At 35.5% G+C, this 11,967-nt stretch overlaps 1 protein-coding gene across 1 annotated transcript; it reads left to right on the forward strand.

Moving 5' to 3' along the window:
* The first annotated feature begins 7,559 nt into the window (after positions 1–7,559).
* On the forward strand, positions 7,560–8,959 carry LOC127809265 (uncharacterized). The gene is made up of 3 exons (XM_052348029.1): positions 7,560–7,706; positions 7,869–8,816; positions 8,906–8,959. The coding sequence occupies exons 1-3, from the start codon at positions 7,560–7,562 to the stop codon at positions 8,957–8,959; spliced, it is 1,149 nt and encodes a 382-aa protein (XP_052203989.1).
* The last annotated feature ends 3,008 nt before the right edge of the window (positions 8,960–11,967 follow it).

Genomic DNA, 11,967 nt, shown 5'->3' on the forward strand with positions numbered 1-11,967 from the left:
ATGATAGAGGGATCAATTTCTTTCATTTTGAACTTATTAAACCTTTTTCTTTCTTTAAATTAACCTCCTTTGCTAGCCCATTTGAGCCATTTGTAGTACAACTTCCTTTGCTACCTTCGTTTTACCCAAAACCATATGTATTTTGACCAACCTGGTGTGTTTTGGGGAATTAATCTGTCTTTCTATTTTTATATTTAAAGAAAAAAAAAGAAGAAAAGAAAAAAAAAGTAAGAAAAAAGGGCAAATTCTCTTAGCTATTCAGCATAACTGTTTCAAAATAAATGCTAAAAAAAAAAAAAATCCCAACACACCCTTTGCACACTCTACCTTTTCTTTGACAACTCGTATTAACCTTATAGCCCCATTACAACCAAGTCTGGTCCCTTTTGATGCTATAAATCATGTGATCTCAGAATTCGAGTTTGGAGTAGGGAATCATGTTTAAATTCAGAAGTTACTCATCTAGAGCATTATTCCAATCATGAAGCTATGTCAATTTCCTTGTTTTTTCATGAAAATACGTTTCTTGTATTTGGGATGGCACCGAATTTTGAACTTGTTCTGCATTTACTCTTATAACGGTGCATCCCCTTGTGTGTACACCTGATGAATCCTTTTTATTGGAGAGAAAATCCATAGTAAGATTTGAAGTCAAAACTTCGAGGGAGTAAGTCTGTGTGTTGGTTATCCTAATTTTCATTCTTGAGATTGTATGACCTTTAACCAAAAATCTGATTTAGAATGCTAAATTATTTATTTAATTTTATGCATTTCGGTTTCGAATTTGAAATTTTTACATTCATACAGTTATTAAAGCTTAGCATGTGTATAATCTGATTGCTAAGGGACTAGCAATGTTTATGTTGGGGGGTATGATTAGTGGTTAATTTTGTAAAAATTTTGTTATAATTATACCCTTCTTTTGATCTTAAAAATGGCTTAAATTAGATATTAATATATATTTTATGGTTATATGCAACTTTAAATTGAAAGATGAATGAAATGAAGTTCTAAAGTAAATAATAATAATATATAAAATTATATATAATACATATACATCATTATATGCATGCATGTAATATATATATATAATATAATCTAATATATATGTGCTATGTGTAATACATATATATAATATATAATTTATTAATAACATTAAATTATTTTTTAGGCATGAAGAATTCAAGCCCATGAAGACTTAAAGTCCATGAAGAATTCAAGTCCATGAAAAAATTAAACCCATGAAAAATTAAAGTCCATGAAGAATTCAAGCCCATGAAGAATTAAGGCCCAATTTGAGCAACCCATGGAAGATATTATTTGGAGAAAACCCAATGATTATTTTTAATCCTAATGAAGATTAAAAAACCAATTTATAGAAATCTATTTTTATTTTTTATGTGAGCTTTATTAGGTGTGTTTTTTAGCTAAAATCTATTTAACTATTAGGTGGATATTATAGCTAAAATCCATTTAACTTTATGAGTGCTTTATTAGGTATGTATTTTAGCTAAAATCCATTTAATATTAGGTGTGTATTATAGCTAAAATCCATTTAACTTTAAGTGTGTGAGTACTCATTAGATATAATTGTGTCTAATTAAATAATTGAAATTGTGTGGTTTATATTGCATCTTGTGGCCTATAAATAGCTCACTTGATTGCATTTGTAAGTGTGATTATTATTCTTGAATCAAAGTTTAGTTATTTCCTTAGAATTCTCTCTTTGAGAATTGCTTTTGTTCTCTCTCATTTTCTTTAATTTTTTCTCTTGTGATCTTATTTCTTCCTTTCTTCTTTTAAATTCTTATGTCATTTATTATTACTTTATTATTCACCGCCTAAATGGCCAGTTAGTTTATGCCTTTAAATTTCTGTAATTTTAATTCTTGTCATTTAATTATTCACCGCCTAAATGGCCGATTAGTTTATGCCTTTAAATTTCTGTAATTTTAATTCTTGTCTTTTAATTATCCACCGCCTAAATGGCCGGTTAGTTTCTGCTATTTTAATTCTTATCATTTAAATTCTGTTATTTAAATTACGTCATTTAAATTCATGTCAATTAACTTTTAAATGGAAATGAGTAGCTAAATCTAATCTTGGGTTAAGGCAAGGACAGTGTCCAACGCCAATGATTCCCAAAGAAAGTTGTGCTTTAAATAAATAACATTAATTTAAATTTCAGTATGAGTGTATCTTAATTATTGAGAAATCACTAGGTTTGGATTGGAGCGTAAGCCTAACTTAGAGCTTTCATGTCACGCATGAGAGTTACTAGAACTGGAAACGCTATCATACCCAAACCCGGATGATTAATTTAGTTGTCTTGTATATTAATTATAATTGGATTTATGGTAGTTGCTTAAATTAGAATCTCACATATCATGTATGGGGATTGCTTAAACTAGAACTATCATAATCTCTAATTGCATTTAATAACAAACCCTCATATCTGAAATTAAATTAATGTTACTAACCTTATCTGTTAAAATTTGAGAATCAACGGGTTGGCACTGAAATTATCTTAACTCAAGTACTATCCAATTTTATATTCTCACTTAAAGTATTTATTTCAATTACTGCCTTAATTTATTTCCTAGTATCTGTTGTTTAAAAACCCATAAAAAACCTTGTTGCCAATTTGTCCAAATGCGTGTGTGCTTGTGTGACATTCTTTTTATTTTGCCATAAATAAATCTCTCAGTGAACGACCTGGACTCATTCAGAAAATATAAATTTAAGTTTGGACTACAACTGCACTCGTACACTGACGAGTATAAACCTCTCACCTAAATAAAGAAAAAAATATAAAATTTTTATTGTGTTTTGTTTTATGTTTTAATTGCAGGGTGGGAGTGCAGACAACAAGCTCTTAACATATCTTCCAAGTTCCGGATAGTCCGTTCCGTCTACCCGTCTATCTAAGGATAGAATGTAGTACTAAATTTTAGTTGAGTCCCTAAGGCTTCATGTAAGGCTCCCTAGAGCCGAGAAATAAATCTGGGGTCACGATCTGAGACAATACTGGTTGGGATTCCATGCAACCTTACTACCTCTTCAACGCACAATTTAGCCAACCGGTTTAAGGGAAATGTCTTCTTAATTGGCAAGAAGTGGGCTGACTTCGTTAATCGGTCTACTATTACCCATATTGCATCATACCCTTTCGAAGTTCTAAGCAAGCCTGTGATAAAATCCATAGCAATGTGATCCCACTTCCATTCTGGTATCGACAGTGAGTGCAACAAACTGGCGGGCTTCTGATGTTTTGCTTTCACTTGCTGACACACCAAGCATTGCGAGATAAACTTGGCCACGTCCTTTTTTGTACCATCCCACCAAAATTGTCACCGCAAATTCTGATACAGTTTGTCGTGCCCAGGTGAATGGTATAACGAACTTTATGTGCTTTAGTCAGAATTTCTTATCTCAATTCTTCGTTCTCTGGTACACAAATTCGACCTTGGAACAATAATAGTCCGTCGTCCCTCTTGCTATATCCCATAGTCTCGAATTTCTCCATGTTGACTAAAACTTTGGCTAGCTTCTCATCAGTAAACTGTTAGACCCAAATCCATTCAATCAATTCCGATTGCACCTTTATATAACCGCAAAACACTATTGGTCTTTCCTTGGATGGAGAGATAGATAAACTATTTAGTTGCTCCAACCATAACCATTTTTGCCCCATCATAGTTGCAATGGATGCTCCACGTCAGCTCAAAGCATCAGCCACTACATTAGCCTTTCTTGGATGATATAAAATTTTATAATAACTCTATTTACTGACGATGCCTCATATTCAATTCCTTCTAGAAGAAAAGTTACTTTAAGCTTTTATGGTCCGTATAAATCTCCACCTTTTCACCATATAGGTAGTGCCTCCAAATTTTCTTTTAGTACGAATACCACAACCGCCAATTCCAAGTAGTGCATTGGGTAGTTCGTTTCGTTCTTTTTCAATTGTCGCGAGGCATAGGCAATTACACCACCATCCTGCATCAGCACACATCCCAATCCTGAATGTGTGGCATCACTATATATGGTAAATTTCTCCCACTCCTAAAGATAGCTAACACCGGAGTGGTAGTTAATCTTTGTTTCAATTCTTGGAAGATGGATTCACACGCCTCACCCCACTCAAATTTCACCTCCTTCCGAGCCAATTTAGTCATGGGGGCAGCTAAACGGGTAAAGCCCTCTATAAATCTTCGGTAATAGCTAGCCAAGCCATGGAAACTACAATTCCAGCCATTGTCGTAGGCCTTGGCCAATCCATTATAGCCTTAATCTTTTCAGGGTCAACTGAGATACCTTCTCCAGAGACTACATGGCCCAGAAATCCCACTTGCTACTGCCAAAAGTCGCACTTGCTAAGTTTGGCATACAATTGTTTCTCCCTAAGTCTTTGTCGGACAAGTCTGAGATGGATCTCATGCTCTCCTCGACTCAATGAGTAAACCAAAATATCATCGATGAAGAAAATTACGAAGCATTCTAGATATTCTTTAAAGACTCGATTCATAAGATCCATGAAAATTGCAGGGGCATTAGTTAATCCGAATGGCATCACCACGAACTCATAATGCCCGAAGCGAGTTCTGAAAGTTGTTTTCTGCACATCTTCCTCTCTAACGCGTACTTGGTGATAACCAAACTTTAATTCAATTTTTGAGAATATTGATGCCCCACGAAATTGACCTAATGAATCATCCCCACGTAACAATGGGTATTTGTCCTTTACTGACACTTGATTCAACTAGCGATAATTGATACCCAATCTTAGGGATCCATCCTTTTTTTTCGTACAAACAATACCGAAGCACCCTATAGCGATGACTAGGACGAATGAACCTCTTAACAATCAGCTCTTGCAGTTGAGTCTTTAACTCTTTTAATTCATTTGGGGCCATTATATAGGGAGCTTTTGAAATAGGTTGGGTGCCTGGCACTAAGTTATTAGAGAATTCCACATTTCTTTGAGGTGGCCTGGCAATTCATCTGGGAAGACGTCCAGGAACTCACAAACCACTAGAAGCTCCGATAATTTTGCCTTACTGTTCCCATCGGTGGTTACCAAGGCAAGGTACGCCTCACAATCGTGTTGTAACCAATCTTTCTGCCTTCATTAACGAGACCATTGGGATCTTAATACCCCTATACACAATAACTAGTTGTTGGGGTAATTCAAAATGAATCACCTTTCTTCGACAATCAACCTTAGCACAGTGTCGGGATAACTAATCTATACCTAGGATAGGATCAAAGTCTTTGATGCCCAGCACCACTAAGTCGCCAGGACATTTCTTCTTATACACGCAAATTTCACAATTCTGGGGTACCTCACTGCCCACTAACACCGCATTCCCAGGTGTAGACACAACTAGGTAATATGACAATATAATCCTAGGGATGGGAACATATAACATGTGGTGTGATAAAAATGAGTATAATTGGTATCAAAAAGCACACGCACATCTACGCCATATAAAGAAAGAATACCTTGAATAATCTCGTTCCCTTGCTCTGCATCTGCTACCGTCAAGGCGAATATCTCTCCCTGTTCACAGGTTTTGTCTATAGTAGTAGGATTTGTGGCATCATCATCTGTGGGACTCCTCCTTATGCCCTGGGTGTTGTTGGGCTCTGGTTAAACTGGGGTCTCTGTCCTTTGAATCTTTGCCCTTCATACTGAGATTAGGCTGGTTGCGGACAATTATTTGCTAGATGCCCCTTCTGTCCTCATTGAAAGTACTGCACTCCTATGTTAACCATTGTCTTATCTTGACTACGAGGACATTTCTTTCGCATATGTCCTTCCTGTCCGCACAAATAGCAAACTCTACTACCAAAGCGATAGGGTTCCTTATGTTTTTTGCCACAATTACCACATGGCGAAATTTTCTTCATCCCGCTTGTTGGACGTGTTTCCCACTTTCTCTTCTTGTTACTCGTTCCTTTTTGCATCCCTTGACCCTCTGGACTGGAGACTTGACCACGATTATTCTTGGCCTCCTACCGTACCTATTCCTGCCCCTGATCATTCCTTACTTGATTGGCAGCAAGCATCTCAACCATCTTCCGTATTTTTGCTAAAGCTTTGTGCACCTCATCCATCTCTTATCGCAGTCCTCCATTGGACTTCCCAGAAGTATCAGGCATAGGTGCAGGTGTGGGTGTAGGTTGGCCATGTCCTAGGCTTCAAGTTGGTGGCCTTCCTTGACGAGCACTCATTTTCCTGCACAACTAACATTTTTAGAGTTTAATTCTTACTTAGACTTGCATCTATTTGCTAGAAATACTTTTAACTTTACCCAACATTCCTATGTGTACAGAGACTCATCTCAACCTAGTTCTGATACCACAAATTGTAGGCGCCCCTAACCAGGGACCCACAATAAGATGACATAAATGCCAAATCCTATTAAAACATTACACATCCTCCTTGACATTGACAATGGAAGCCACACTCATATATTCTTACTCATAGACAAACACAAAAGTGTTCACATGCTCACATAAACAAGAGCAACTTAATATTACACACCACATCGGGGTCCATATCTCCTCTAAAACATAAACAATCCTAATTTAACAATGTTTTAAAAATCGGACCGGACTGGTCAGTTCGACCGGTTAAACCGGGAACCGGTCTACCATCCGGTCTGGTTATATCTATATGGTTGACCCTCGTTTAAACCGGTCAAAATCGAGATAACCCGATGAACCAGGTCAGAACCGAAAACCGGGTTAACCCCGATTTTTTAATTATTTTAGTTGGTACTTGGGCTACCTAGGGTTAATCACTTTACCTTTCTCATTTGTTGCTGCTTTGGCCTCTCGCAGCTTTTTTTCTGAATATTTTTCTTCTTAGTTTCATTGCTGCTGCACATCTACAGATTTGAGATTCTACACCTCGCTACCACACTTCATTGCACTCCTCTCACCATCGCACCTTGCCACCACACTCCTCTTGCTATCGTACCTTGCAGCTACTCGTGCTTCTCATTCAAGAGGTTAGTCTGGTTCGTTTGTCTTTTTCTTTTTCTTTTTCAAAATTTACAATTACTTGGGCTGAAATTTTATGCAATATAAGTATGTTGGGGCTGAGATTTTATGTAATATTTTAGTTTTTCCTTCCTCTGCCTTCTTCGAAAAAAACCTCTGTTCTTCTCGAAACTTACAGTTACTTGGGCTAAGATTTTATGCAATATAAATATGATTGGGGCTAAGATTTTATGTAATATTTTAGTTTTTCCTTTCTTTGTTGACTTCTCTTGGGTTTATGATAATTTTCTTGCGTGGAATCATCCTCCACATTTATGTTACAATTAAAGTTACTCAAAAACTGTAATTAAAGTTTGAATCATCCTTCAATTGCATGGAATTTTCTTAAACTGTAATTAAAGTTTGCTATTTGTTGTAACTATTTTCTTTGTTTATGAATTATGAATTATATTACTAGTTTCATTACAGTTTGCCCCATTAATTAATTTGTTTGTGTAATATTAGTTGGAATATGTGTAATTGTTTGTGCTTTTATTTGTTTTTAGTAAATGGAAACTGTTGACTCAAGATCAACTCCAAATAGTGAAGAGCAGTCGTTAGATCAATATACTCCTAGTCAAGGAGCAACTATTAGACAGAAAAAAGACATAGCATGGAGATATGTTACCGAAGCAAAAAATTCTGAAGGAAAGAAGGTCTTAATATGTACTTTTTGTCAAAAACATAACACAGGATGAGGCATTAATAGAATGAAGCAACATCTAGCTGGAATGAAGGGAAATGTTGACTCTTGTAAAAAAGTTTCAAGAGATGTGAGGTTTTTGATTCAAGGGTCATTATAAGAAAACTTGCAAAAGGCAAAAGAAAAGAAGAGTGGGCCTCAATTTGATGATGATGATGAGATTGAAGAGATCCAACATTTTACAACTAAAGATGGTAAAAGTGGTAGTTTTGCATCCTCTAAAGGAAAGAGAAAAATTGGAGAGATGACATCATTTTTCAAGTATGGAGTTCAAGATTCTAAACAACCTTCCATTAAGGCTTGTGTGCAAAGTAAAGAAAGATGGCATGACACTGACATGGCAATTGCTTTATGGTTTTATGATGCATGTATTCCAACAAATGCAGTGAATTCTCCATTTTTTCAGAAAGCAGTTGACAAAATAGCTAGTATGGGTCATGGATACAAGGCTCCTAATTATCATGCATTGCATGTTAATTTATTGAGGGATGCAAAGACACAAATCAAGCTAATTATTGATTCTTTTCGATCACATTGGGCTGAAGTCGGATGCACAATTATGGGTGATGGATGGACAGATACTAGGCAAAGGCCGTTGATTAACTTTTTGGTGTATTGTTCAAAGGGCCTATCATTCATCAAGTCTGTTAATGCCTCAAATTTCATAATGAATGTTGAAACATTATGTAATCTTTTTGCAGAGATTGTTGAGTTTGTTGGTCCAAATAATATGGTTCATATGGTGACAAACAATGGTGTTAATTATAAAGCTGCTAGGAGGAAACTTTCAGAGAGATATCCTACTATTCGATGGTCTCCATGTGCTGCTCATTGTATCAATTTGATTATGAAAGATATGTCAGAGATGAATGATGTGGAAAATGTTGCTACTTTAGCTTCAAAGGTCACTATTTTCATCTACAATCACAAATGGACCTTGAATTGGTTGAGGATGAGACCTGGTTGGAAAGAGATAGTTCGTCCAGGAGCTACTCATTTTGCCACAACATTTATTGCATTGAAGAGTTTACATGATCACAAAGATCACCTGCAAGCTTTGGTGGTAAGTAATCGCTATAAAAAATTTCTTAAGATGCCAAAAGGTAGAGAAGTTAAGCAAATTGTTTTAAATGAAAGATTTTGGAACAATAGCTTAATCTTTGTCAGAATAATGACACCTTTGATATGCCTTTTGCGCATTTGTGATTTTGATGAAAAACCATCATTAGGGTATGTTTATGATGGAATGTATAGGGCTCGTAAAGGGATACAAAATTTATTCAAAGGAAGGAAGACTTTGTACAAGCCTTATACCGCATTGATCAAGGGATGATGGGATAGAATGTTACGCCATGATCTTCATGCTGCAGCATATTGGTTCAATCCAGTTTTTCAATATGATCAAGAAAATTCTTGCAAAAAGCCAGAAATTATGAGAGGAGTTTTGGATGTAATTGACAAGAAAAAACTTTACAAGAAGCAAAAACTAGTTGATGAGATTCCATTTTTTCGAGATAAAGAGCAAGGTTTTTCACGAGATTTGGCTATTACAAGTTGCAGGACTATTAGACCCGGTAAGCATAAATTAAACTTGTTATTTAAAATTTACTTATCAAACTTGTAATAGGTTTGTGTTTGTTTATTTAGATGATTGGTGGAAGATATTTGGTTATGATGCGCCAACTTTGCAAAAGTTGGCAATAAGAATTCTTAGTCAAACATCTTCTTTGGAGTGTGTTTGAGCGTATACATACTAAAAAGAGAAACAGATTAGAACATCAAAGGCTCAATGACTTGGTATATGTTCATTACAATTTGCGTTTGCAAAATGGGTATGAAACCATTTTATACAAGAATTTATTTATTTTATTTGTTCTTATTTTCAAACATTGATTTAGTGATTATTTTTACTTTTTATAGGTCTAAAGTTGACAAAAGATCTTATGACCCTATTGATTATGAATCAATCGACAAAACTGAGTTTTGGATATTAGAAGAAGAGGAAGAAGGCGAACTTGACATTGATGAGCTAGAGGGTATGATTGAAGAACATCCAAAAAATGATGAAGACAATGAAGATGCTGAATTTATGGTACTTGATGAAGACAATGAAGATGGCAAAGGTGGTGCTTCACTAGAGGAAGATGAAAATAATGAAGAAGATTGGTTGTAATATCCATTATGAGTTTGAAATTGTGTTTGTTAGAGATAATTTGAAATTGATGAGTGGTTGATGTTGTGTTTGTATTGGATGTTGTTTGTCAAACAACATTGTTTAAGAATACTTTGATATTGAGATATGATTAATCTTGTTGGATTTGGGCATTTAACAAGTCTTGTGATGATTTTAGTTAAAATTATATTGATATTATTGATTATGGTCTCTTAACCATTTTTGATTGCGTATTGTGGACTTCTTAGGCTGTTAAACATTCTTGCTAATTTTTATTAGTTAAGATCTATATGTCCTATTGAGCAATCATTCCCATGCCATTAACTATATTGATGATTTTAGTTAAAATTATTATAATTGTATTGATATTATTGATTATTTATTTTATTAGGATGATTAATTATAATTTTTAGTTAATTATTTTTTGTAGGATATAAATTATCTTTAATAAATTATATATATATGTATTTATGACATCATCCGGTCGAACCACTCCGGTTCAACCAGTTGGACCAACTGACCCATGACCCAGTTAATAGACCGGTTCGCTTTCCGGTCCGATTTTTAAAACATTGTAATTTAATATTACACAACACAAACACCCCCAGGGACCTTTGATTGAGACGGCTCTGTACACACTGCTATCCCATGGATCTTGCCTCACTTGGCTCGCCCTCTACTTTAACCTTATCCTTACCTGGAATAATGCAAGCAAACATAAGCCACAAGGCCCAACAAATATAACTGGAAGAAAGCGAGCATAAGAGTCACGGGTATCAAGAAGCAAAAGAGACATGAATTCCATTTAGGGTACTTTCACATGATAAAATAATGATACATGCATCCATGCTCATATGCAGTACTTTTTAGAACTATAAACATGGGACTGAAGTCCAACTTTGAGCTCAACACTTTCTCTGCAGATATATCCTGCGGACTTAGCTGCTGCGCACATCATGAGGCTTTTACACATTCATTTAAAAATCATTTTCATGCACATACTTCGTGCATCCTCATAGCATGCATATTTATAATAACTTCTCATACATAATTAGCATGCAATTAATGAAACAATATGCACAATGGGGCAACATTCATGCAAGACAACATCAAACTCTTGCATGTCCACAATAAAGCATCATTCCCAAGAAAAGATAGGGTGATACAAACCTTATTTGAGATTCAATAGGTATAAATGTAAATCATGGAATAATTTACTGGAAAAGAGGAAATAACTTGTAAAATAGGAAAATATCATGGAATTTAGAAATTAAGTGATAAGATCTTGCAATAACAAGAGTTAGAAAATAGAACTTGCAATTTAAAACATAACTTGAGAAAAGAGGAACTGACTTACAAAATATGAGAAGAACTTGCAGTTTAAAAGATTAGGGACTAAGAGCTTGCATTTTAATAAGAAAACTGAGATATTGCCTCTTAGATGAAACAAAGAGGAAGAAAAACTTGCCTTCATAGAATTTAAAAACATGCACTTGAGAAGAGGGAGAAACTGAACTTGCATATTAATAAAAACTGAGACCTTGCTTCTTAATTGACAAAGAGGAAGAAAAACTTGCAAAAACTAGGAAGAGAACTTGTCTTAAATATCTTCTTAATTCTTGCAGCATACCGGGATTGCTGCCATAGCCCAATTTTACACGGACAAAATTTCTCTTAATTTTTCCAAAATTATCCCTAATTTCTCTCCAAAACCTCCCCCAAAATCCTCCATTTTAGACTATGCTATGGCCTATTTATAGGCCAAGGGGTAGGGAAGGTCGTGGGAGAAAATTCCCTTTTTTTTTTTTTCAGGAAATTAGCTACTGGATACGTGGCTGCAAAAGGCAGCCACATGGGCGCGCTCTGTAAGCACCCCCGCCCGAATATCCCCAACCACCAGGACTACCCAAACGGGAGCGCCTACGGGAGGAGAAAAGAATGAGGCACAAGACCAAAAACCACCCTGGCATGCATACACAAAAATAAGAACAGCGGAAACGAAGCTAAACACATGCATGCACTACGGATACCCCGCTATCAC

The sequence above is a fragment of the Diospyros lotus genome, chromosome 9 (genome assembly GCF_014633365.1).
Source record: "Diospyros lotus cultivar Yz01 chromosome 9, ASM1463336v1, whole genome shotgun sequence".
In the NCBI taxonomy this organism is placed as follows: Eukaryota; Viridiplantae; Streptophyta; class Magnoliopsida; order Ericales; family Ebenaceae; genus Diospyros; species Diospyros lotus.

What these genes read in the sequence shown, in the direction of transcription:
- LOC127809265 (XM_052348029.1), top strand. Translation starts at nt 7,560, where the DNA reads ATGGAAACTGTTGACTCAAGATCAACTCCAAATAGTGAAGAGCAGTCG. An exon ending in AAAATTCTGAAGGAAAGAAG is followed by an intron (nt 7,707 to 7,868) that starts GTCTTAATATGT and finishes AACTTGCAAAAG; the next exon opens with GCAAAAGAAAAGAAGAGTGG. An exon ending in ATCACCTGCAAGCTTTGGTG is followed by an intron (nt 8,817 to 8,905) that starts GTAAGTAATCGC and finishes TTGGAACAATAG; the next exon opens with CTTAATCTTTGTCAGAATAA.